Source organism: Drosophila yakuba, chromosome 3R, assembly GCF_016746365.2.
Source record: "Drosophila yakuba strain Tai18E2 chromosome 3R, Prin_Dyak_Tai18E2_2.1, whole genome shotgun sequence".
In the NCBI taxonomy this organism is placed as follows: domain Eukaryota; kingdom Metazoa; phylum Arthropoda; class Insecta; order Diptera; family Drosophilidae; genus Drosophila; species Drosophila yakuba.
The window spans coordinates 7,666,166-7,693,541 of record NC_052530.2 but is presented as its reverse complement, the minus strand read 5'-3'; the positions used below and the strand labels follow the sequence as shown (position 1 = coordinate 7,693,541).

Here is a 27,376-nt window from a genome sequence, read left to right as displayed (position 1 = left end):
AAAAATTAGGTACTTGGTGCGAAGCAGTCAGAAATTGGGAATTGCTTAAATTAAAGCGAGATATTCTTAGTCTGAAAAAGCCTGATTCAAGGTTCTTTATTAAGAAGGATTAAGGATTAACACCCCCATTCTAATTGTGAGTTTATGGGCAGTTTTAACCGTATTACATGATCGTAAAACGCATACAAGCCACTGAGTGCGTATCTATGGATCCGTAGATATTAGGGTATAGAACTGTATAGAAATGTATATTGAAGTTTGCCGAGGGTTGTCTTGATTCGGAGGCTTTTGCGCCGCACGCAAAATCCGAAAAAATTCTCTTCTCTTTTTTCTCTGAGAGCGCGAAGTGTTCTCTTTTCTCAAGTGGTGGTTGTCCAAAAACAAAATACCAGGGCAAAAAAAAAAGCAAAAATAAAGCGCAGCAGAATATTTTTACTGCGCAATTTCTTCTTTGCCGTGTTTTCATTTCTTCGCTTTTCGACGCTCTTGAAATTCTCCCCTTTTTTTACAGAAATCCGAGTGGAAAGAGTAGCTTCCCACATGCTGTTTTGTTGTTGTTTATCTTGTTTTGAGCCGGCTGCCCCGAAATTTAATTTCATTTAATGGCCTACACGTAAACAACGACCACAGCAGTTGCGAAACATTTGAAGGCGGACATGAATTTAATTGAATTAGCTGCAAAACATATTCATATCATCCACATTCATTCAGAGCCTTTCAGGTTGACTCTGTTTACCCCACGCACAAACTACAATGTATCTTGGCGAACGGATTGTTTGTTCTTCATAAATGGATTGCGAAGGAAACCGAATCCGAAACTGACCTATTCCAAGCGGATTTCAATTGCCGATTATGGTGGTGGTGGAAAGCTGTGATTCTCAACGAGGTTATCAGTGCCAACTATAATAATATTATGTGTAAATATATGTACATTTATATTACATTTACATTTTAAATTTATATATTTATATTTATTGATAAATCGCAGATGTGCTGTAGTTATTTTTATGAAATTATTTATTTGTTAGTCTTGCATTCGGTTTTGATTGCTTGTTATTATCTGGGGTTATTTATAAACGCAAGTAACGAGAAGCCAGGCGCAAAAGAAATTCGAGGGAAGGGAGTACAGATTGGGCAAAAAACACCTGCAGAGCCCGTTTCCAGATCAATTTTAATCGTGGTTTATTATGCAAAACAAAACCCACAAAATCACAAAGTGCCGCACAGAAACAGTCACAAAACCGTATATTCTTTCCGGCTTATTAAAATATCATCCTCCGCTTACGTCAAAAAATCAGCGACGGCGAAACAGCAGCCGATTGGCGCCTCTTGGCCATAAATCAAATCCCATCATTCCCTCTTTTTAGTTATTTAAATAAACTTTAGTGAGGAGCAAAGAACCGAAATGTTGTGCGACCAGAAAACAAAATCCTAAATCAAATCATTCCGCGAGAATCTGCAAATATTTCGCCGGTAAGCGAACAGTTCACTAGACAAGTTTTCTAGTAACATGTAGGTTTTGAATTCACTTTCCCAAAGTCAACAAAATGCAAATAAAATGTATTTCTTCTCAGGAATGTCGTCACACTTTTCTCACTCACGGTTCCTGTGTGTTTAAATGTATTTTATTTATAAAACTCAGTCACATGGTCCATTTTCCCTGCCGCTTTGGGCGGCTGAAATTATTTATCTGTTTAATTTTTATGGCAATTACACGTCCTTGGTTACGCGCTCAAATTAAACTTTAACTTATGCAAATGATCCTCTGGCACTCGTGTTTTTTTTTAAGTCGTTTAATTATATTGTTAATTAGCGAGACGGTTTCTCAACTTGTTTATTTGGACTTCAAGTTAGTCTGGATTGCTTACAGCATCTTAAAAACACAAATCACTTGTATTAACGGTTGGTATAAATATTCGATTGATTTTTATCGAACTTTTATCCCATTTTCCAATGTTAACTTATAAGAATCGAAAAGGCTTTCCACGCACATTCAGCTGACTTCGCGGTGATTTTATTGTTTGATTTTGACCATAAATTGCCCGCTCATGCATATTTATAGCCAGATAGCTCGGAAATATTTTCGTGTGCTGTCCGAAAATCCAGTTTTCTTTGTCTTTTGTTTGAAACTAATTATGTTTCGCGTCTTAAAAATTACTAATTATTCCCCCTTGGCTGCCAACCGTTTAAATATTATTTCACTCTTCTCGACGCACGACTCTTCGAGATATTCGCTTTTTTGGATAAACGTATTAATTAGTGAGTGCACACAGTACACAAGTCACAATTCGACTGTTCACTGTTCACTAACTGATCGAAATTCAAAACACACGTGGCTGAGCATCCGACTCTGCCGGCAGTTGGAATCGTACTGAAATCGGTCGGTCGGTCCGCCCATGTGCTCCGAAGTGCGGTCAATATCTGTAGCTGTATCTGCATCTATATACTCCCGTATCTGTGTGTAATGCCGGCGAGGCGGTACGAGGGTGTGTGCGTGAGAGCGCGCCTCTCTGTTTTATATACCCAGCGCGGCGAGAAAAAGGTGAGCACAACAAAAAATCAAGCGAGCAAAGCAAAACGCAGAGGTGGCCTAATCGGCAAAGAAAAAACATAATAATACCAAAAAAACCTGAATAGATAAGCAACTTCGAGTTGGTTAGGGCCTGCCTAGGGCGTTGTGGGGCGTGGCACGCAGTCAGCTGACCGCCTCGGGCAACAAAAAACCACTTTCTGTTTTCTGATCCATTTCTGGAACTCTCTTCGCCGCTCTCGTGAATATGGCATTTTCAAAACAGGCACATTTCTATAACTTAAACCATTACACTTGTGAAATATCTTTAACTTTCAAATATACATTTGCTGGCGATGATAATTTGATGACTGAAGAGATCAATTGGCAGCTCCATCATCTATTGAAATTTAATAACTACTTTTATACTTTTATACTGATTTGGATTTGGCTTTGGATTTCGAGATATTAGGATATTTATGTACATACATACATACATATGTATGTACACTAATTTACAAATTGAAAAGCCATCTAAAAACTCACTGGATTCGAAATAGCAACCACTCCTACAAGGCAATTTTATTTTAATTTTTAACTTCATAAGAGAACATTAAATAAATTGAGATTTCATTTTTCGGGGGAATACTCAACATTTTTGGGCCATAGGTTCTGGTATGTGTTTTTAACCACCTTAAAAAGAGTCGAAGCGTCAATATCATAAGATGAGATGTGAATATTTATGGGCGCAGAACTTGTAACATGGATGGGCTCCACTGTAGCTGCCTTACTTGGCATTAACATTTACATTGCTGTTATTGTGATTACTTTGTTTTTTTTCGCTCGGTTCTTCGTTCATCGATTCTAATGCTCCGTCTGCAGATTCTCGGTGTGCGTGCCGTAACGCACGTAGGCCAAATAGACCAACAATAGTCAAAATATTTCGCCCTTAGCATGGGAGCTGGTGGGGTGCCCCCTTCACACACCCCTCTTTCTCTCTCTCTTTTTGTGTCCATCCCGCTCTGTCTGCATACACCGAGTCTGTTCTAGTTTCTCGCTGCGCAGTCTATGTTTTTATGCTTTTATTGACTCGATGAAAAAACCTAATAAAAAATGAAAAAAATAATATAAAACGAGCCCACACATATCCACACTGTCTCGCCTGCCTTCAACATCAATGCCGCTTGAGATTTGTTTGTGGGCTGAACGAAATCTCCAAGCTGTGTGCTTTCTAAGCCTCTCTCTCTCTCTCACACACGCTTTTGTATTACGTCATGGCAGCAAAAAACATGACAAACAAAAGACCTGAAAAAAGCGACACAAAACTGCATCGAAGAGGGAGAGAGGCAGTGATGTCAACAGCGCTTCCGAAATATCTCTAAACTCTAAACTCGATCTTACGAAAATCTTGCTTAAAGAAACTAGGAATTCACTTTAATAGAGCCAGACGTCTAAGTTTTAAAAATCCTTTTTGAGCTGGATAATTTAAAAAAATTATATGGGAACAGTGGGATGTAGGCCGAGCTGTTGGACCCTATAAATACAAACCCTATAATATAAAAAAAATTAGTACTTCCACACTTCATATTACAGTTTGCAGTCGAAATTTTCTCAAAATTCACAATGATTAACTGGATTTAGCTAAATTTTTTGTACAAGCGTTAAAAGAGATCACCGCATCTACTACAAAACAGCTAAAGTGGCAGCACTGGAGAGCCTGTTTGCTTGTTCGTTCTTTCTTTTGCGTTTCGCCTGACATTGAAACTGCAGCTGAGCATAAGGAACACAACAGCAACAAAAAGTGCAGCCTGTACGCGAAAACTTTCAAGGTCAACCGAAGGGTAAGCACATCCCAGCAACAGTTAGTTCAGCTCTCTCGCTCGCACACTGCACTGGAGCAAAGGTCCGGGTCTCTCCGCTCGCTCCGTCCCGCTCTCTCAGCCGCCACGATTACGATTTTCGGTCTTTTATTCTAGTTTACTAATTGAAAGCACTATTTTTGGGGATCTGTAACGGTGACCGCATTCTCACATTTTGTTTTCGTCTGTCTATTCGTAGACGATAGCTGTTTTTTTGTGGTGCGAAATGAGAAAATTGCTTTTGCTGCGCATTCTTCGGTTCTATTTGTTCAGTTGCTTTTCCCGGTATTTCGCAACTCAGATGTAACAATTACAAACGACACAATTTTCCACTCTTAAGAACAATATCTAAGTATGCAACCTAAGTACTTACATATGTATATTTACAGTTGGAAAGTTAAAGCTTAAATTTAACTTATGGAAACTTTTTTACTTTTCTTTACAGTTAAGCAATATTCAAATGCCTTTCCATTAATGAAAATAAATCCAAATACAAATGATTCAAGATAATTACTCAATTTAAAAGTATCTTTGTACATAGGACGTACTTTATACAGACTGCGATACGCGTTCTGTATGCGAAGTTACTTTTAAAACTGAGATGAGTAGAACTAAAAGGAAACTAAATCCTAAAAATTCTGATAAATTAAATTCATTAAATTAAATATCTCCTATAATTCACAAATTGATCGAATTAGTCAACCGATTAGCGATATGAAACCACTCGATTTAGGTTGTCAATGAAACCAAAAATATTCCACAGCGACAGATGTTCCCACACCCACGCAATTGAATTAAGCGTTTTCCGGCGTCTTGTTTATTTGTTTATATGTTTATTTGCGAACTTATTTGTCCGAACTTCTGCGTTGGATCTCGGTGTCGTCGATCAGGGGATAGATAAATAAATTGGATAAAAGTGTTAAGTAATTCTGGCTTTTGGCATTTACATATGTAAAACACTCAAACTTGGCTTTCGGTGCTGAATTTTATTCGCTCGTTCGTTTGTTTTGTTTTTTGCTTTCGCGGCGGTTTTCGGTTTTCAAAGTCAAGGTTAATTTGACTTTGCTGAGCTGTGGACGCTTAAATGAAGTTGGGTTTATGGGCTCTGTAAATTGTTATTTTCTATGTTTTCTACCTGGTACTTGCTGTTGTGATAATATTCTAGAATAAATTGCAACTCTATTTCGTACTTACTTTGCACAGCCAACTGTTGTTGATGCGCCGCCGCACGCTGTAAATAGAAGAAATAAATAAATAAGTTTAATTTATTCTCATTCGAAATATAGATACGTAGTTTTAGGAGTGCATTACAATGATACCTGTACACCAGTATCGCTGGTAGTAGTTGAATTGTTTATGCTTAATTATCGTATTATCGTATTATAAGGTTTCTAGTCTAGCTTATGTCATTCAATCAGCTGCAATGCTTACATTGTTGACCATCATGGCGCGAATTCCTGGAAGGGATTGCACATCGAGGGAGTGGCTGCGCCCCCGACGCGTTTTATTGGTAGGCGAGACGGGCGGCGTGGCAGAGCTGCTCGAGTGAGTGTGCCGATATATCCAGCGCTTCACCGCCGACATTTTGTCGCAGTTTTATGTATTGATTTATTGTTGCTATTTATATTATCACCTGATGTGAGTCATATTTACCGAAGTTCACTTTTGGTAATATATTTTTAATAAATTGATAAAATGTTTATCTACACATGAAATCCAATTGAAATTCAAATTTAAATTCAGCAGTCGACTGCTTGATTACCCGCGACCACTGCTTGCCGTTCGACTGCTTGCAACATTTGCTTTCGCTACTCAACACAAGGTGCGCTTTATTGTGCCGTGTTACGGCATTTATTTTTTCTGATTTTTTGTTTACCCATAATAAATAAAATACAATTTAATAAGTGCATATAGGGGATTTGCCAGTGCCACCCATAAACTATGTAAATTTCCCTGCCTTCGCAGCGGGAGAATGCCAATTTATGTATATTTTTTAATTACCTGGCAAGAATTTTCGCCGAGTTTTTGTGTTTAAGGAAAATAAGTGAAATACTGACAATGTCGCAGAATATCATTGGAGCAGCCAGCTATAATTATTTCCAGCGGTCCGGTCCGCGTCTTATCACCTTTCCCCGTCACCCCGCAAATTAATCATTGACCCCGAACTCTTTTAATTAACAAATAAGCACAAAGCAAGATCATTCTGAAGAAGTAACTGGTGACGCATTAAGTTGATTGAACGCAGCCGTAAAGTTCAGTGGATTTGAGAGGAGGCGTGTTGTTTTCTTGGTTGATTGCCTGCTGTCGTGTGTCCGTCCAATTGAAATTGACAAAAACTTTGATTGAAAGGTGCACCCAATAAAGAACAGAAGGCACGAGACACGAGACCAGAAGAAAGCGATTCCATACAATGAAACGGGGATTTCGACGCGGAAATATTCTAGTTGTGGCAATGGGTCAAGAGCAGAAAAGTACGCCAGCAGTGAAGGTTTTTGAAAAAGGCGATTTAAGAAACTCAGCTTTGCCGGCTCTACATACCAAAATTTCCACACTCATAATGGTCGAGGGCCAAAACCGCATATTGACACGATGTAAGGGGTTTACAGATAGATACCTATATAAACAATCGACTAAATGTGCTGCCACAGACTGATGCAAATTTATAAAGCCCCACAAAATGTTACCCAATCTTATTTAATTCTCAGACTTTCATACTTAGCACCTGACAAGGTCCCAAGGAATTGATAATTTTCTAGCCGAGTTCCGCGGGGCGTATACTTAATATTGTCAGCCTGCGCTTCTGCGCTCTTATCGTATTTTGATTGTTTTGTTTACTTCGGCACTGTAACTTGTTTTCAGCACGACAATCAGGCAGCAAATATGCATCAAAGACGTAAATAATACAAGTAAAATTAGCCATTGAAAACTGGCGAATTCGCAGATACAATCGTATGTAGTTAGCTTTATTTCTAATATGTATATTCCTCGCTGTGAGCGCCAATATTTGAGAGGGAAATGCGCGGAAAACTAATAAGTAAATAATATTCTAGCAAAACAGACTCCGCGACCAGACAACCAAACGCAAACAGAATGTAAGTCATTAACGTTAATTAGTTGCTCGCGCGAAGGCAAATAATAAATACAAATAATAAACATAAGCAAAAGGAAGCAGTATTGGTCGAAAGGGTTTTAGTTTTAGCCAGCAAACTGAGCCAACTCTTAGTATCTGGCCCAAATCAATTCGCCTCAGTTCCATTTAGCATTCCGCGTCTGGTTGGACTTCTGCCAGTTCCTCCATCGATTGAAAGACTTCCAGTCCAGAATTAACATGGCCGCTAATTAACATTGCGTTAACAGCGGCATGTTAATTTCCAATTGGCATGTGACCAAGCGCGTAAAAGATTTCCGACAAGCGAAAGAGCAGCCCATTGTGCAATAATAATTTATTTACTAGCAGATCTGTCCTGTTTGTAAAAACATGCGACCATTAAACCAATTGTAAAAATCCGTTAAAATAATATGTGTTTGCTTCGGAATTCATTTGTTATATTTTCAGCATATAAAAAGATACATATTTCCTTTTTCCTTTTTGTCTGTATAATATTCCCCAATATTCTCTGCTCAAAACCACTTTGGAAGCAAGCGAAGTTCCTGGCGATTGCGACTCCATATATAAAACCAAGTGAATATATTTTTACACATTCCTAATCAAGCTTTCTAGCCATAAACAAACTTCCACATCAGCAATAAGCTGCGTCGCCTGGCTGTGGTTGACCTCTAAGCAAGTGAGATAAAGATCAAAATAAATATAAGCAGTAGGCTTGCAAAATTAAATAAGTAGTGGGAACAGAGAAGAGTTCTCACTTTGACAAGTGATTGATTAACGAGCAGGGCCCAAAAAAGCGAGGCGAACTCAGGCGAAATGCATAAATAGAAATAATTAAATAAGTGGGCACAGAACCAGAGAATCAGAATGTCTGTTTGAAACAATTCACTTTCTATTCACTTCCTCGTGGAACATAAAAAGCGAGCGAAATCCCAAGTGGGCATGTGCCATAAAGTGCCATATAGGGAAAGCTGATTGCGATCGGACTGATATGTGGAGGTTTGCTTGCTGATTAGCAATCCGTTTCTTTTCCTGATTTGTATCTCCGATCTGGGGAGTTATCAGCTGCAATTATATATTTGGTTTATGCCCAAGTTATCTGCTAAATTTCATTCTATTTCTATTTCTACTTTATTTGGCCGCCCTAGCCTGCATTTATCTTATCTACTCGCCTGCCTTCCGTTGTATATTCTAAATTAATTTCCAGACGCTCGCGCTTCCCTAACTGAATCTTCCTTCTTGTTGACTTTGAGGCCAGCGCCGATAGGTTTCTTCCTCGTTTTCATTTGGCTAATAACACTTGGGCGCTTATCGCCCAGTTAAGTAATCGCGTGAGCGGGAAAAGGGCCAGCGAAAACAGTGATATCATACATTGAGATGCCATAAAATAGTCAAGCGTCAGTCCGTGATAATGACCAACAAATCACCCGAAAACTGAAAATGCTTAGGCGTGGAAAATCCCCTATTATTAACAACAGCTGTGTGTCCTCACGGAAAACGTCAAACTATTGGGACAGATTTCAATGGAATAATTAAGCAGATGATTGAGTTCGGGTAAATGGCATTTCAAGTATAAAGTGAGGAGCCATGTTAACACTCCTCAGCACTTTTCTTGCCACAAAAGTTGGACACCCCACAAATTAGCGACTAAGATATTGGCCTAAAGGCTTTGAAAACAAGCAACAAGAAAAGCTAGCACAACCGCACCATCACCTATTATTTAGCGTATTTTGTGAGCATTAGCACCAAACACCGATCACATGCTGGCCATTTATTATGTCGGCTTTTTCGTGCTCTTGCCCTATAGCATATTCAAATATGCTCATTTCCATGCCTTAGAAATCTCAATAAATTTAATTAAACAAAAAGAGTTCTTGCACAAAGAACAAATGTGTGCAAAAATATGAATGTGCGCGTGAGTTTCGTCAATGAACTTGAAAATTATGAGCTCAAATTGTCCGCCAAAAAGGAGGAAATTTACGGTGTGTTTTAAATTAAATTAATTGTCGCGGCACATTAGAACTTAAATGGCATCAGAAATAAAACGCCATAGATTTGTTTGATTTAAAAATAATTGTTTTGGGCAAACGTGTATGGTTTGTTTTCACGCCACGGAATATAAATATAAATATTTCTTTATTTATTCAGTGGTTGTGCCAGAACTTTTGAGTCGCTATTTTGTTGTTACACTTTGGCGATCCCCAGCACTCAAATTTCAAATAGTTCGTAGTTGTGATTATTTTTTTATATATTTCCACTATAAATTTGTTTGTTTTATTTATTCATGGGCTTTTAGGAACACTTTACTGATAAACTATTTAAAATAGCACTCCAGACACACATTTCAGTTTCTTCCAGGCCGTTCCATCAGTTTTCTTGCCAAGAAAAACAATAAATAAACGGAAACGTTCGATGTCAACACACGGACGCCCGCGATGGCCGTATTTATGTTTAATTCGAGCAACGCACAAATGGAATGAATATATCCCGATTCCAATTCAAAATCGGGCCACAATCCGAAGGATCAGGAGCGAAAACCACGAACTACGCGTACAACTGCCGCTTGGCTAGCTGAATTGGAAATGCAAGTGAAAATAACAACACATCCGCTCGATCGGCGGCCAAACAAAAAATGTTCAAGTGACAATGGCGGCGACGCTGGCGTATACGTAATATACTTGCGAGTGTGCAAAAGTCCAAAAACAGCCAGAGAAGCGAGAGAAAAGCGGAGAAAGACGGACAACTGCGGAGACAGGGAAAGAGGGAGAAAGACGGCAGTGGGAGAGTGAAAACAGCTGAGCCGATCACCTGTTCTTGAAGCTTTCGCTGTAAAGGACTTTTCCGTTCTATACACTTGGAAAAATATTTAAATTGTCCGCTTTGAAAATGTTGAGTGATTATTTGACAAACAAGTTCTATAAACGTTTAATGTATTATATTAGGCAAACAATCAATCACATACTTGCCACAAAATAATGACATATATATTTTTATAGATTTCTGTGCTTGAAAATTTCTAAAGCTTTCAGTTCTTCAGCCTCTCTTACTATAAACGATACATAATAATCAGAAACGAGGCTTATCAATCAAATCGATCGAGGCCTATCGAGTTGAAATCAATAATGGCGCATAATTATTTATAGATGATTGTTAATGACGATTCTTGCCGCCGATAAGCCCTCAAGTGGACTTTTCGAGACAACATGGCATTTGGCAGTGAAATGCTGGTAATCACTTAATCATACTGCTCTGAATTTTATGGGACGAGATAAGCAATATTCATGAACAAAATAACCATTAATCTCGTTGTTTTCTATTAATTCCATTAAATTCGTTGTTCGATTTTTGATACTTTCCATGTAAACTCAGATGCTTATTTGTTCAAGCTTAAATGGTAAGCTATTGTCTGGCCCAAGATGCAATGTTTTACATACTAAGCTATTAACAATTACAACAATTTGCTATTGAATTATACAAAAATACAAAAACAAAGCCGCTGATTTTAAAAGTTAATAGCGGGGACACTTTATTCAGCGGTGAACTGTGAGCGGAGACTCAAACCTCAGCAGCAGTTTTAGCTACAGCTCGACAGGTGGCGCTGTAGTACATCCGCAGATTGCAACCGATAGTTCAGAACATCGACAAAGTTATCGACTATTTTTTTTAGGTAATCGTTTGATTCCAAATTTTGGCGGTTTATCATTTAACCAATAATGAAAAATATGCAAACATAGCAAACGTCATATGAAAAAAATAAAGTAAGAAAATATAACTGGTTCAAGGTCAAAGTAAAAGTAAATTAAAATAGCCTTAAGGGAATTAAATTATTCATTCATTTCTAGAGCTTTATATGAATAGATAAATAGGTAAATTGTTAATGTATAGGGTAATGGTATTTTCTTAACTAATTGCATCTATTTTAAAGGCGGTAGCCCCTAAGTACCACTAATTGAATACTGTGATGCAAGCACTTGGAGTAACTTAGAAATTAAATCAAGCTGAAGTCTTACAAAGGAAGAACTTTCCACTTACCGCTTTGCGTTTGTCGGCTTCGCTGACCACCGAGCTGGATCGATGCCGGAACAGATCCATGACCTTGGTCATCGGGGACCGCTGGGAAGAGTTTGGACGCACCGCCGTCACCGTGTGGTAATACTGTCCGAGGAGATAAGTTGGATCAGTTATCGTGGAATAATGCAAGAATGCGGCAGCCGGGACTCACCTGCGCGTCGCTGCCTTGATGCGGATGGGCACTGCCGTCTTTGTACTTGCTCTTTGCCGTGGATTGAGTCCCGTCGGCGCTCGTTATCGTCACGGCGGGATGCTGGCGATGGCTGAAGTTCTGCATGGCCACCTTCATGGAGTTCATAAGGCCACCGGCTCCTCCCGCTCCGCCCGACGCCGCTGCGCCCGCTCCTCCTGCTGCTCCGGCTGCTGCGGAGCTCGAGGCCGGACCTGTGCCCCCGGAAACGGAGTAGGTGCTGCTGGTGGCGCTGCTGTCGGCGGAGGAGGGATCCAGCAGGTGTTTTTCCTTCTGCCGTTTCGCATCGGATTTCGCACGTGGTCGGAAGACGTCGAAGATCGTGGGCCTTCGGTTGGGTGACGCTATGCCGTGCACCGTCGACTGATTGAGCACGGGCGAGTCCTCGCCACTTCGCCTCCGCTCCAGCGAACCGGACCGCGAGCCCACTCCCGCCATGGCCATCCGCTCCGTGCTGCGTGAGATCTTCTCGCTGTGCCTGTTGATCTTCTCCAGCTTGGCCGCCTCGCGTTCGATCCGCCTCGCCGTCTCGCGCTCCAGCTTGCGGGCCTCCTTCTCCCGTCGCGACTGCTCCTTCTCCTGGCGACTGTGGCGTAGGAAAATGAATTTATTAGTACAAATGACATTTAATTGGGCACCAGCCATGTTGCTATAGCTCTGGAACGAGTATTGTTCCCAGTTCCAGCTCCATAATATGGCTGGGTTTAATAGAAACAACAAAAAACGTCTCAGATTTGGATTATACGTTCCTTGCTACAGTTTAAAGCAAGTAAATAATCCCTTTTCAGCAAATTTACACTGTGCAGTTGTTTTCTATTCCGAATTTGGAATAACTCTCTACTATTTTGGTTAGCGACTCACCGCTGCTCCTTCTCCATCTTCTTGTAGGCCTTCTTGGCCGCCTTGGCATTTGGCTCTGCGGGGGCGCTGGAGGGTCGGGATCCTGGCATCCGGCCGGCTCCTCCGAGGCTGCCATCCTGCTCCTGGAAGCGAACATGCCGTTTTTGGGAATTAGTTTGTGGCTGGCTTGGATGGGGAATGTGGGGGGGATTGGAGTTGGCATCCAGTGGGCTAGCGACTTCGACGGCGAGAGTACTTTGCATGTTTCTGGCGCCGCTGGCCAAGACGAACTAAAACGAACTAAGGACCTGATGGGACAAACCAGCCGAACGGCATTATACATTATCCGCCGTATCCTTTCACCTCTGACCCTTGTTTGTACTATCCCCAGTACTGTCCGTCCCTCTTCAGCAGCTGCAATTATTGCCGAATTGTCTACAAATACAATTTATTCGCCACAATACACAATGGATTCGGTGGCGTAACCCGGGGTGACGCCAATTGGAGGAGCAGGCGACACACGATGCGTCCTTTAATTGGAATAACACCATGACGGAGGCGACAGGAAGACCTATGTATCCGTATCCCGCCTGTTGCTCGCCAATCGAACGTAGTCAATTAATTTATGATTACGCAAAATTGCAATTGAATGTGTGGCCCAGGACAGCCGTTGTCAAGGAAGCTATAGTTCGACGGTTCTAGGAATTCTACCCGAAACTCAGGGAACTCCAACTATTTCCTTGTACATCACACTTTAAGGGGCATCCCCTTAAAGACAAAATGCTAATGAGCAGCTAATTATGACAGATGATCAATGGGAGAGAACGAACTAATTATCCACTTCATCGTTGTTTGTTTTTTCTGAGTTGAATTTTTTACTCGAACTAAGTATCGTTTTCTGTAGTCTAGCGATCTACCTATTTTTTTATTATTATTTGGAGACCAGTTTATAGCAATACTCGTAGTTATCTACGAAGCTGAATCAGAATGTTTTGTTTCGATATAGACAAACTACCAAATTTTCCAGGAATGTTAACAACTTAACTGATTGTTAAATCACATATACAAATTTCCACTTGGACTTGGACCTTTTCCACGCAACACTGGCCAAAAATCTTGATCGGAGACGGCAAACACCGGTCTTTGAATTATTTATAGCGAAACTACAAAGAGATCGAAGCGGCTTTCTTCACGGCTAAGGGGTTTCATGTGCGAAAAGCCGAGTCACGTGCCCCGAGGGTCGCAGACGACCGCGATGAGTTAACGACAAAGGCGGTCTCAAATTATTGGGTCAGCACTCAGAGAAACCAGACGAAAAGCTGGTGCTTAGAAATATATGGGTGCCATTGGGGTAGCTGCAGCTGAGTATCAACTGTTTGACACGGTCTAGTTCAATATTTAAGCAGTTATGAAACACGCTAGACGACTGCAAAAGGGAAGACCTTCCTCCTAAGTTTGTTTTAGGGCGTGGCGGAACTGTAACTGGAGAAAACTGACGTCATTGTTTGCCAACACAAGGTAAATACCTATCTGACTATCTGCCCATCTATATAGGGAGATATATATGGAAATTTTATACTGGCATTCATACGTACATATGCGATATGCCCGCGTTCCGTCAAAACAAATAAGAAGCGGCGATGGGCTCCAGCGGGAAATGTTGACAAACTGTGTCATGATAAGCGGAGAGCCAACAGATATAGAGAAACACCCGACTATACTGACTATATTACTATATATAGCCACCACATGTGTGGCACGATAAAAACAAGCCCAAAAGGCTGATTTTTCGCAGTGTTTGGTTTACCTTTCGGTCGAAAGCTCGAAAACTGGAAAACTCGAAAAGCCGAAGAGGAAGCGAAGACTGAAGAATTGGAATAATTCGTGTACCTCTTGCTCTTTTCGAGCTATAAATAGACAACTTAATGGATATCATAAAAACAACAAACAGCAAGCGAATTATTAATATTGAGCAAACAAAGTGTAAGATTCCACCACAAGTGCAGGTCAAGTGGCGGCCCTTTAGCCGTATTCCTATTCCTCTCAAGAAGTAGTACACAAAATATATATTTCTGGGAATGGCGATCGAAGGAGTATTCAGAAATAACCCTGGAGCACAAGCCCCTGAATGTAACGAACTAAAAATACACTTTACAAATGATGTATGGGAGCTGTTCTTATGACATCATCATCGACTCGGTGCCCATCCCAGTTTCGCTCCCCAGATCTTTCATTGCCCAATTTGTACATGTTAAATTATTTGAAAATGATAAAGGCACATATCTCGAATGACGTCAGTCGGATCTGTGAATATAAAGATTACACAAACCCATTTAGCCTCAATTAACTGTGTGCTTTAGGTTTTATGGCTTTAAGTTTCTTGTGTAGATATAGAACTTTTTAGTGAGCATAATTTCATCGATTTGATTAGTTGTCTGCGTATGTAAATATATTTCCATAGCACAACTGTGATTAACCACCAAAATCAAAGTAGCTAGGTACTACAAATGTACTAATCCCATCCTTCATAAACCAGATACTTCTCCCAGATAGACGTGTTCTATGTTTTTGACTGTTCCCTGCACTTTAGCGTAGTTTTAGAGTGCTTTCTGAACTGAACCCTTCACTTACATCATCGGAAACAGAAACGGAGACGGATCCCGAGTTGGTGAGCTGGCGGGATGGACTGGTGGTGGAGGCACTGCTCTCGCTCCTCAGCAAACGGGGCATGGTGGACGCTCCTCCCAGGGAGACGGGTCTCTGCTGCAGTTGCTGTTGCTGTTGCATTGAAGGAGCACCTGATGCAGCAGTGGCACTCAATCCACCGTCCTGCCGCCGTATCCAGATCTCGTCCAGCTCCCGTTCGCTGGGCGTGCGCGGCTTGTTGGCTAAACTATTTGTATCACAAGTGAGGCTTTGGTGATTGCTGTTGGCCAGCCCAGTCGTATTCAGCGCCACGTTGCTCTGGGCCGGCGTGCGAATCTCCACCAGCGATGGCTCGAAGAACTGCTTGGACAGATGGGGAGCGGCGGTGGGAAACCGATTGGAGCCATATCGCTGCGAGAACAAGCCCTGCACCGACGAGTAGCCCCCGAAGCTGGAGGGGAAGCTGATGGTGTGCGCATTGGAGCTGGCCTTCAGTTTGCTCAGCTTCTGGGCCTCGACTCGCAGTTCGGGTGTCTCCTGGGCAAGTGTGACCTTAAACTTGCCCTTGATGATCAGCGGGGGCTCCGTGGGCAGGGGCAGTGGGGAAACGGGCTCCGGGGTTGCAGGAACCGGCGGTTCCAGTGCCACCATAACGCTGGATGTGGGTGCAGGACTCGGTGGACTGACTGGAGGAGGACGGGAAGGGGGCGCAACTGGTTCCTGGGTGTGCAGTAACGCCTTCAGGGCCTTTGGTAGAATCGTCGCTGGTATGGGGGGCGGCGGAGGAGGTGGGGGCGGCGGTGCTCCACTCTCCTCGATATTTCGCGTATTGATGCGATCGATCTTGTGCATGAACTGCTGCCTCAGCCGCTCCAGATCCTTGAACTTCTCCTTGGAGGCCTCATCCTGCGGCGTGGGTGGCCGTGGGGGCGCCTTCGAGGCTTTTTCGGATTTGGTTGACTCTCCGGTGGAAGATCCTCCGCCCAGCTGGCTCCTATCGCCGCCCTCGTCCTCGTCATCCTCCTCCTTGCACTGCGACAGTCGGCGTCGTTCGATGTAGGGAGGTAGCAGATAGCCGGGTCTCTGGTGACCCGAGTAGAGATCGACCTTGACAAACTTCCCGCTGAGGCTGAGTCCCAGGCTGTGGTGGACTTCATCATCGTCGTCGTCCGGATCGTCCTCGTCATCCGAGCTGCTGCCACTGCTGCTGTGGAAGTCGAAGGAGTTCGATCGCGGCAGGCACTTGAGCATCTCGGAATCGATGTGCTGGCCATGTAGTGGACCCGGCAAGCCCCTCAATCGCTCCTCCCGCTGCTGCACCATTTGGCCCAGGCTGCCGGAGGAGGCGGAGTCGGTGATCTGGTCATTGGCACTTGCCTCCGAGTCCGATTCGTAGCCATCCAGGACACCCTGTTCCAGGTCATCCATGGTGGACTCGAAGGCGCATTCGAAGCTATCCTCGCCAGCGAACTGCTGGTACGGATTGCCGCCAGCTGGCTGCTTCGCCGGCTCATCCTGCAACTCCTTGGGCTCCTGCGTCTTGTCCTCCTGCTGGACGCCCATGACTGCTGCATTGGCCAACGGCTGCTGCTTCACTTGCTGCTCTATGAAGTCGCAGTTCGTGGCCATTTGGTTGGTTTGCGTTCTATCTTTGGACTTTTGCTATGGATCTTCTGCTGTTCTGTCTATCGATGGGGTTTCTCACTCTGCGCTATGCAAAATATTTTCTTTTGTACGACATTGATATGCCGTCTTCTTTGGGAATCTGTGAAAAGATTATTGTATATCAATCGACTGACCACAACTCAGCGCCTCAGCCTTTCATCGTTCCTTTGTGTTGATATGAGCTGTTTGACACCTTTTTCTTACCCATTTAAGTCAGTTCAACAGTTCACTGAACAGAAGTCGGCAAACATTCTTGGGGAGGCGAAGGTCGTACGATTTTCCCCTTTCCTTCCCTTTCCTTCTCTTTCCCACGTCTTCCACAAACAAAAAAATCGAGCAAAACAAAAGCTAATTTCATTATTTACGCTTCGTCATCGGCGTGGTTTTGCTTGGAGCAAGAACAAAAGTCGAATGCGAAATTCAACAAATGGAAAATGGAATAAATGAAAAACATACGGCAGCTTATATAATGATTGAGCAGAAATCCACCAAACATATATATCAATACAAAACACACAGTAGAATTGCGAAGTTGAAATGGAAAATAGGCATTTTGGAAATAATATTAGTTTGCGCAAGTCTAAAACCAAGTTAATTGATAGCGATAGAACAGCGTGGATTTCTGAGAAAGACTGACAACAAATAGTTACATGTGCACTGAACAAATTTAAAAACATTTTGCCAAGAACAAAGCAGGAATCACCAAAGATACGCAAATTGTTTCCAAGCAACAAGTGTGAGATTCGTGGCTAAAGCCGAGTGGCCCAACCCAAACCGCGAGTTGTGTAATGGAGCATATGGCGTACGCATCTAATAGATACCAACCGCAATTAATGGCAATTAGATACAAATGTATCTGGTATCCGTGCATATGCTAATGTCAGCGATGTCTGACGGAGATGGTGACGCACTTTTGCTGGTGAGTCAACCTTTAAAGTTGAACCTTTGATTTTGCCAGTAGTGAGCCGAAGATGCCTCGATACTTTTCACGCTCGTTTCGCTGGAATTTCGCTTGGCTAGAAAATTCGCATTAATTACCGGGCACGTTATTTCCTCTGACTGTGACTCAATCCAGAAACACGACCGACTGCAATGTATCTGTATCCAATGGATACTAGCATGCAATTAAACGACCCCCAAAGCTCCGCCCTGCACTTAATTGCATAACTGATTCAATTGCAGTCAGCTGATCGCTCGGCAATGTATCTATTAATTATCAGCCATAGCCAGCGTTTGACCCGCGGGCAGTTTTATCTTTGTATCTATGTATCTCTGCCCACTGTATCTGAGTATCTTTGCATCTGCGGCCGACTTTGGCAGACAAACTGGCGTTTCTGCCTTGTGACTTTTAGTGGTTAATTTTATTTAGTCGTGCGTTGGAACCGAATCAAACAATATTTCCTTCTAGAACTAAAGCTTTGAAAGATTTGAAGCGATTTGAAAGCGAATACGTGACTCTCCTTCCCTCATTTCTGCTCATTTCCATTTCGAATTTCTAACGCATTTTATGCACTTTGTTCGCAAACAGCGAAGGCATATCGCACTCAAGCATTGAACTCTCGTCACGTAATCGATATTATTGTTTAATGGAAGAAACCGCACTGCCAAACCAACTGGTTGATTTTGCGATACAAAACAGCAGTTAAAAGGCAACCGCGAAAATATCGCAAGCTAACTTTTAGCAACAAAGAAAAGTCGGCGCCGACGACAATAATTAAACGAAAAACAAACGCAAAATTGGCATTCAAACAATTTTCTGTGTCATTTAGGCATCTGAATATCCCCCGAGCAGCAAATAAAGTGTAAATGCATTTTTACTAGGTATAGCTGTATAGCTGGTGGAGGGGTCACCCAGTTCTGAATGACATAAGTTGCGCGATTACAAGCCGGCTTTCTATAGTTTACAGCTGTGTTTTCAATAAAATATTATGAATATACTGAGTACTGTGGTTCAAGAGTTATATTATCCTACTTTTACTTATTGGCATACACTAACATCTCCAACTGCTTCCTAAACTTAGTCGTTTTGCATACCATATCAGGCATTTCTCTGAAATACACGGTAGCAGTGAATAAATGCATTTGAATATGCCAAGTGCCTTGCCGTGCTGACTTTGGCACTTGAAATTAGGTTGGTGCACAAGCAATCGAGCGAATATACAAGTATATAGTGCCGAGTGCCGCACAATGAGTGGGCTGTAATTGCTGGTAAATGATGTAGGATGCCAGGTGCTCGAGGCACCTCCACTTCCACAGGTGATTGAATGATCGTCACTCGGTTCTTTGGAGGCTTATGCAATTAATCCACTAATAAAACAGTCTCACGTGATCCCTGTTCCCCAGAACATGATTCACATCACTCGTCTGATAGTACAAATGTCACTTGCTTTCCATCGACTTCGAGCGATTCATTAAAGGCTGTCAGGCGGCGCATAACTGATATTGCAATCGTCGTGACGAGTGGAGAGTGATAACCAAGTGGGCTGGACGTTTAGAAAGGGAATCCCACCAGGTTAAAGCCACTTCCGCCCCAAGACAAGAACTCCAACTCCAAACAATGAGCTCTGTGGCAAGTGCCAACAAATTAGCATTGCGAAGCCAGTGGGATGGGGGATTCAAGTGGGTGGAGGATCGTGGGATCTTGCAGCTTCCTGCTAATTGCGAGCTTTCCACTTTTAAGATGCCGCCAATTAGAGCTCGTTTGCGGAGCCATAAACTTAGGGAGTTTGCCATGTGTGTGGGAGGGCACTTTCATGGCACATTGGAATGCTTCAAGAATTTTTTCTGTTAGTAAGTTCTCAGATTAAATGGTTATCATAATTAAATAGTCTTCTTTTTTGCCTATCAATCTTGTTCTCAACAATTAAGGCAGTTTTAAATACAAACATGTATGTTTAGCTTGTACTTCATAGATTTGTAATCCTTAAACAACCATCTATTTTGTAGAGAGTTGTTAAACTAAATTAGAATCATAATCAAATTATTACGTTACTGCCCATTAAAGTTGTTTTCAACGATTAAGGCAGTTTTCCATGAGAACAACATTTTTGCACAGCTTGACAGTTTAGTATCATTATTAATCAAGCAACGACATCAGTTAAGTCAACTTATTTTCAGACAACAATTTAAGGTTACGTACTTAAGACAAACTGCATTGCTGTAAACCGTATTGCAACTTTTGAGATAAGATCATCGCGCTGTCGAAATATTTAAAGACTTCATCAAAAAAACCCATAAAAAGTAACTAGACAATTTCAATATTTTTAGCTACACTCAACCAAATCAATAAGAATCAATTACTGAATAAGGTAAAAGCAATGGTAGCGGGATTGAAAATTATGAAAACACGTATGTTTCCTTGATTTGGTTTCTTTGATACGTTCTGTATTTTGAAGACAAGACCCAGTTGACTACACTCTTAACCCCTTGAGCACTTCGGCGATTCGAAAACTATTTGGGGCAACAATCGGCAATTGGCAGCAATCGAAATTGAGAATTTCCTCTTTCGCATCGAGCTCAAACGTAATCAAGTAGTTAGCTGCTCTGGCACTTTATTTTCCATTGCAATTTCTATTTGCTCAGCAGAAAATCGCAGAAACCTGGGGACATATGTACTTTGCGTATCTGAAGTATCTGAATCTGAACGATCGGCTGCCGTTGTCAAGCGCGCTTCAGCTTACGTTTTCCACTCTCGTCTCGACTCGTTTTTCTCTGTCATTTTCGACTGGCGAGCTGGAGAGGCCCTGTCTGTCCTACATATCTACATACATACATATGTATATGTATGTATGTTTCTCGACTCGACTCAATTCCACTCGACGGCAGAGTCACGTGTTTGGGTTTTGCCATTGTTCAAGCTGTTTCTCTGTTTTTGATTTCTTGTTGCTTTCAGTTTTTGTTTTCGTTTTATGCCACTGTTATGCATTATGTTTTGCACTCGGTTTCAGTTTCGATTTCTGTTTGTGTCAACAAACAGCTAACTGAAGGGGCGTGGCCGTGCCCAGTTACCCGGTCAAGGTGGCAGAGCATCTAACTCAAAGAGACTTATTGGCCTATTAAAATCCCGCACAAATATTCAGAAGATTAAGAAGGCGACGAATATTTCAGAATAGCGTGATCCCTCCAAGATATTTAAACTACGCTCAAAAAACTGTATTCATAATCAGTTATTTGAAGGAAGAGGTTTAAGTAGCATAAAGAACATTATCAAGAGTGTCACTGTATTTTTCAAAACTCAACTGATACTTTTTTTTAGAATTGGTCGACCTAACCAACAAATAATTTGTTGTAATTTATATAATATAGAATCATAGTATTTGTCCTTTTCACCCAAGTTCCATTCAATCCTTGAGAGTCTGGCTCACTCCTTTCTTGAATATCCATTAACACTTGCATTCGTTCGTCATGAAATTGGAAAATGTAATTGCCGCAATTACGGAAAGAATTTTCCAAGGAAACGCAACAAGACCTAATAATGGAATATAGGCCAGGTGTCGCATAAGTCATAAGTCATTTGGGAAATTCAATTACAATAGTATAGAAATAAGTTCTCCAAGTCCAAGTGCATAACGTTTAGGTAGGTGATAGTTGCCATTTTAGGGTAGCTAAAGCTTATTTATCAGTTGATTTCGGATTACGATGTGTGCTATTATCAATTCCAAAGACCAAATTACAATTCGCTTACGACTTATAGCAAAACCAAGACCTTTAAGGATCTTCACTTAACTCCCCCTAAAGAAAGCAAATGAAATGATTTCGTTAATATTCTTAGGCCATCAAAAGCTTAAGTGCTTAAAACGATCCTGACCAGAATGGACCGCTTAGATCGTTCAACCGAATCCGATTTTGGGCTATGCGAGCAATTAAGTCAGATTGCCACAGGTGCATGATCAACCGACTTTATGACCAGGGTCCAGAACAAAAGCCAGTTAAACCGCATTCGTGCGTCCGACTATGGCCGAATCTGCGTAGAGCGTAGAGCGTAGAGTAGAAACAATTTATAATACTCAAATACATGCAATTATTGATTTTATAAGTAATGCCGTGTTATCTGATTGTTTTGCCATCCGGCCTGCCGCCTCCTCAACCGCAAAGTTGCCATGGGTGAGTTGTGAGCGAAAAATATTCGCACGTTCCGTCCAATTTGAGGAGGGGATTCCGGACTCCAGAGTCGCGGCGATTCAGTTGCGTCGCGACTGTGAAAGCCTCAGGTCTTCAGCTCGAAGGAGGCAATCGGATTGAAAGGATTTCGTCAAATAGAAAATAAGAGAAAGAAAGGAACCATAGCCCAGAGATGCAAGTACCTCGGGTGAAGCTGCTCATGGGCTCGGGAGCCATGTTCGTCTTTGCCATAATCTACGGCTGGGTTATCTTTCCGAAGATTCTCAAGTTTATGATTTCAAAGGTGGGATCGAAAAAGAAGTAATCCCCGGGTTTAATCTAACAGTGGCTCTCCCCAAATAGCAAGTAACCCTAAAGCCGGGATCGGATGTTCGGGAACTCTGGTCCAACACTCCATTCCCACTGCATTTCTACTTCTATGTCTTCAACGTTACCAATCCGGATGAGGTATCCGAAGGCGCCAAGCCACGTCTACAGGAAGTGGGTCCCTTCGTATTCGAGTGGGTTGCTAACATATATTAGATTGTGCGGGATAGCACGTAACTAACCCTGTTTTTCCCTGCTTTGAGTGAGTGGAAGGACAAGTACGATTTGGAGGATGACGTCGTCGAGGACACGGTCAGCTTCACCATGAGGAACACCTTCATATTTAACGCGAAGGAGACGCTGCCACTCACGGGCGAGGAGGAGATTATCCTTCCGCATCCCATAATGCAGGTAATTGTGAAACAAACTGAAACCTTTTAAACGAGCAGCTGCATGGTAGGAATATAATAAATAATTAAGACTGCTCACATTTATTGGTATTTTATTGCTATATATTTTCAGTAATCATATTTTTCCATAGTTTCATTTAAAATCAAATCCTATTTGCTATCCATTACTACAATCTTATTGTTAATCTAAAATTAGCATTCGCTGCATCAGCGACTTTATAGCATTTTGAGATTCTGGTCAGAGCTATGGAAAACTGCACCAAAGGCGCCAGCTAATGACCACGTGGCCCATTGTTAGCCAAGTGAATTATGCAAATTGCATTCCCAGCCCCAAAATAGCAGCCACGAAATTAACCCATTAAGAGGGATAGAAATGGATTTCAGAATGGCGTATTTTGTGTTTTGTAATTCAAAGCTCAAATTACTCTGAAATTTTTTTTCCCTACAATTTGTTTACAGCCTGGCGGCATTTCGGTTCAAAGGGAGAAGGCTGCCATGATGGAGCTGGTTTCCAAGGGATTAAGCATAGTGTTTCCAGATGCCAAAGCCTTTCTGAAAGCCAAGTTCATGGATTTGTTTTTCCGGGGCATCAACGTAGACTGCTCCTCGGAAGAATTCGCCGCAAAGGCCCTCTGCACGGTGTTTTACACGGGAGAGGTTAAGCAGGCCAAACAAGTAAACCAGACGCACTTTTTGTTCTCGTTTATGGGTCAGGTGAGCAAATGATATTGCTAATAGTCCTTCTTAAGCCCCTGAAGTTCCACTAAATCATATCGAATAACAGGCGAATCACTCGGATGCCGGGAGGTTTACAGTCTGTCGCGGAGTGAAGAATAACAAGAAGCTGGGAAAGGTTGTGAAGTTCGCCGACGAACCGGAGCAAGACATTTGGCCAGATGGCGAGTGCAACACCTTCGTGGGCACTGATTCCACGGTTTTTGCACCCGGCTTGAAGAAGGAGGATGGCCTCTGGGCATTCACACCGGATTTGTGTAGATCCCTGGGAGCCTATTACCAGCACAAGTCGTCCTACCACGGCATGCCGTCGATGAGATACACCCTGGACTTGGGGGATATACGTGCTGATGAGAGGCTTCACTGCTTCTGCGAAGATCCCGAAGATCTGGACACGTGTCCGCCCAAGGGAACTATGAATCTGGCGGCCTGTGTTGGAGGTCCGTTGATGGCATCAATGCCTCATTTCTATCTGGGCGACCCAAAGCTGATTGCAGATGTGGATGGTCTTAATCCGAATGAAAAGGATCATGCTGTCTACATAGACTTTGAACTCGTAAGCCACTCGGAGCCACTTAGATTCGTGCATACTCACGTATATTTTCTACTTGTCCTCTCCTCAGATGTCTGGAACACCTTTTCAGGCTGCGAAGCGATTGCAGTTTAACCTGGACATGGAGCCAGTGGAGGGCATCGAACCCATGAGGAATCTGCCCAAATTGATACTGCCCATGTTTTGGGTGGAGGAGGGCGTACATCTCAACAAGACCTACACGAACTTAGTAAAATACACACTTTTTCTGTGAGTTTGGAATCTACAATACTTAGAGAAATTGTATAACTTGTATTACTTTCATTTCAGGGGCCTCAAAATCAACTCTGTCTTGCGCTGGTCCCTAATAACTTTCTCCCTGGTTGGCCTCATGTTTTCCGCCTACCTTTTCTACCACAAGTCCGACAGTTTGGACATAACCAGTATCCTCAAGGAGAACAACAAGGTAGACGATGTGGCCAGCACAAAGGAGCCCTTGCCTCCAGCGAATCCAAAGCAATCTACTACTGCGCACCCTGTTCAGGTGCCCAATACTCTAATTCCCGGCACGAATCCCGCCACCCATCCAGCTCCCCATCTCAAAATGGAGCACCGGGAGCGCTACTAATCCCTCAAATGACGATCTCCAGCGATCTCTGCACCATAGTCGTAGTCCACTGCACCTGTGTAGTCCAACATGAGCTAATAAATTGAGACAGATATAAGCACCTTCGTCTGGGAAACTGGTCGGTGGCCAATCGAGTGATCGCTAATCGATGATCGCTGACCGCTGATCATAGATCGCAGATCGCAGATGACAAGATCTGTGCGCTCCACTGACACCAATTAAAAAACGCTAAACCAGCTATTGAAGTTCGAGATCAGCGATCACAAGTGTTTGTGAATTGACAAATCGGTTTTAAACAATGGTTGCAATGCCTGTAAACCGAAAACAATTGCAAAGACAGGCGTAAAAGTTAAAGCAAAAATATCTCTTTTTGTAAGGCGCTGATTAATGATTTGTAAACAGTATGCAGAATTTACACTTTTTAATTAATTTTAATGAAGATGAATTATGAGTACTTGTTCTATTGTCCCTTAAGTAGTGGCAAGTGGTTGTAGTTGTATGAAAATATAAGTCAAACAAAGAAATGGCAAATTGAACCATTTTCCTTTTTATAAAAGATTTACGCAGTTATATACTTTTTTCATAATTAACTGCGCATTTAAAACTATTTTCCCTTGAAAACCTTAAACTCTATGACATTCCACATCTCATTGGCCCCCGAGGATCTCCAACTAGTCGATCTTCCAAGATGGCTGTATCCTTGGGCAGTTCGAACTCCAACAGATCCGCCAACTGACCGCAGTTAAGTTCCGATTCCTCAACAAAGAAGTCCTCGTCCAGATCCTTAATAAAGATCTCCCTTCCCTCTTCGTGGCTGATCTCCAAATAGTTGAGATCCTTCAGATGCGGCAGCATCTCCATGTGATCCGAAGTCAAGTTGTCGTAGGTAAAGCTCAATCTTTCCAATCCCTTGGCTGAGGTAATTTTTGGCAAGTCCGCAAGATTTACAATGCCCGTTACATCCAAGTCAACTAGTTTAGTGGCCTTCGACAGGAAGTCAAGTTTGTACAGAGTAGAGATGCTCGAGATCCTGGGGCTGGGAAATCTTCAACTCATTCAGATTCAGGTTAGTCTCCAGTTGGACACCAACCACCCGTCCATCCAACTTCACTGATTCGAGACCACAATTGGTGGCCTCCAGCTCATTGATTTCAGCTGATAGATGAAGACTTCTGAGTTGGCGATTGAATGAGAGCGAGAGATGAGCAATCTTACTAAACATATTAAAAGGAATCCGCTCGAGTTGATTGTTTCTGGCTGAAAAATCTGACAAATGTTTTCGCTGATCTCTGAAAAGTTCGTCAGGCAGTTCACTCAACTGATTACTGTCCAGATTTATGGAATTAAGAGATCCTAGTTGTGAGAAGATGTACTGGGATATAGTCATCAACCGATTGTTAGATAAGTTGATCCTTTGAAGGTTCTTTAGGGGCCGAAATATGGTGGTGGGCAGATCCTCTATTTGATTGTCTGATAAGTTGAGTTCCTCCAGTTGGGTGGCCAATTCAAAAGTGTTGCTATCCAGAACTCGGAGGGCATTTCCCCCCAAAATTCAATCTTCTCAAGTTTTTGGCACCCTCAAAACATTCTCGATCAACTTGTTGAAGCTCGCACTCCAATACATGGAATGCCACAAGTTGAGGAAGTTTTAGAAAGAGTTTTCTCGGCAAATTGGCCAAATGGGAACTATGAAGAATGAGAGATTCGTAGTTCCTCAAATGTTTAGTCACTTTTTCTGAGAAGTAGGCCACTTCTGCAGCCAAAGGGTATTTCAAATTCGTGCACGTATTTTCGCGGCAATCCAAACTCTCAATTGCAATTTCCTCAAGCTTTTGTCGCGAAACCTCACAGGTCGCGAAACCAATCACTGCGATACAAATATAGTTCAGATAGTTTAGCATCCGCATCTTGGCTTAAGAAGACTGAGCCTAAAGCTAGCTTGGGGGGCACTTTAATACAAAACCAGAACGCGGCCTTCAAGAACCACCCCAAAAAAGCCGAAACAGGTCTTTAGGTGTTCGTTTGTTTGCTTGCCTGTTTGTTTTTGTGCCGACCCACTCCACAATCTGGTTCGATTTGTGGTCAATAAAATTTTATTGTTCCCCTCAATGAATATATTTGCATTGTTGTTGCTTCTGCGCTCCGGTGGAGAACATTATCACGGTTTTGGCATAATACCCGCCGATAAGCACGATCTCTCGATCCGCACTTCATAACACGGCTCTCTCGGCGGATTGCGAGGCTATATAGTATATACTTATACTCGTAGTTATAGTTTATGGCCCAGTTGTGCCAGCTGCTATGGTTGATATGGCATGGGTGCTGTCTGTGGACGGAGCACTCCCATTGCAAGAGTATGCCAAGTCTGGCTACGTTTGGTCTGGCCGGTCGCTGATAATCATAGGAGTTGTCTACAAGCATTTAGCAGTTAGCTCGGACTGTCATCTTCTGATGGGAGAAGGTTTAGATGTGGTGCATATGGTGTTGATTTGAAGGGGTCATCTTTCACTATCTTAGGTTGCAATCTATATTTTCTGAATCAGATACCTTATCTTCAAAGCGTATAATGTACTTCCCCGTATGCTGCATTTAATTAAGCAATAAATAGAATCATGAAAGCGGATTACAATTCATCTGCCGACTGACTTGTTTCACAGCCTAAATAGGTAATATAACAAGAGAGAACGCTATAGTCGAGTTCCCCGACTATCTGATACCCGTTACTCAGCTAGTGTAAGTGCGAAGGACAGTTTTTGGC

At 42.3% G+C, this 27,376-nt stretch overlaps 3 protein-coding genes across 10 annotated transcripts in view; 1 reads left to right on the top strand and 2 right to left on the bottom strand.

Moving 5' to 3' along the window:
* LOC6535904 (5'-AMP-activated protein kinase subunit gamma-1) overlaps positions 1-27,376 on the bottom strand; it is a 65,377-nt gene that overhangs the window by 23,269 nt on the left and 14,732 nt on the right. For 4 of the 8 annotated variants that reach the window (XM_015191956.2, XM_039376293.1, XM_015191955.3 and 1 more), the window contains exons 3-7: positions 15,207-16,986; positions 12,597-12,718; positions 11,697-12,321; positions 11,507-11,629; positions 5,563-5,599 (exon numbers count right to left, since the gene is read on the bottom strand). In XM_015191956.2, the coding sequence (XP_015047442.2) occupies positions 5,563-5,599; positions 11,507-11,629; positions 11,697-12,321; positions 12,597-12,718; positions 15,207-16,850 (2,551 nt within the window). In that variant the 5' untranslated portion in view covers positions 16,851-16,986. Of the gene's footprint in view, positions 1-2,183; positions 2,362-5,562; positions 5,600-5,799; positions 5,984-11,506; positions 11,630-11,696; positions 12,322-12,596; positions 12,719-15,206; positions 16,987-27,376 lie in introns of those variants that run through there. The other 4 variants (XM_015191951.3, XM_039376294.2, XM_015191953.3 and 1 more) reach the window with 3 other exon arrangements.
* Positions 21,981-25,154, top strand: LOC6535903 (sensory neuron membrane protein 1). The gene is made up of 7 exons (XM_002096483.4): positions 21,981-22,290; positions 22,350-22,507; positions 22,577-22,724; positions 23,183-23,437; positions 23,508-24,014; positions 24,082-24,260; positions 24,321-25,154. Exons 1-7 carry the CDS (start codon positions 22,180-22,182, stop codon positions 24,616-24,618), a joined length of 1,656 nt encoding a protein of 551 aa, XP_002096519.2. The 5' UTR covers positions 21,981-22,179; the 3' UTR covers positions 24,619-25,154.
* Positions 24,321-27,340, bottom strand: LOC26535201 (protein toll). Its single transcript, XM_039376301.1, is given in 3 exon segments — positions 24,321-25,630; positions 25,632-26,164; positions 26,166-27,340. Coding segments are annotated over 3 exon segments (1,275 nt in total). The 5' UTR covers positions 26,526-27,340; the 3' UTR covers positions 24,321-25,248.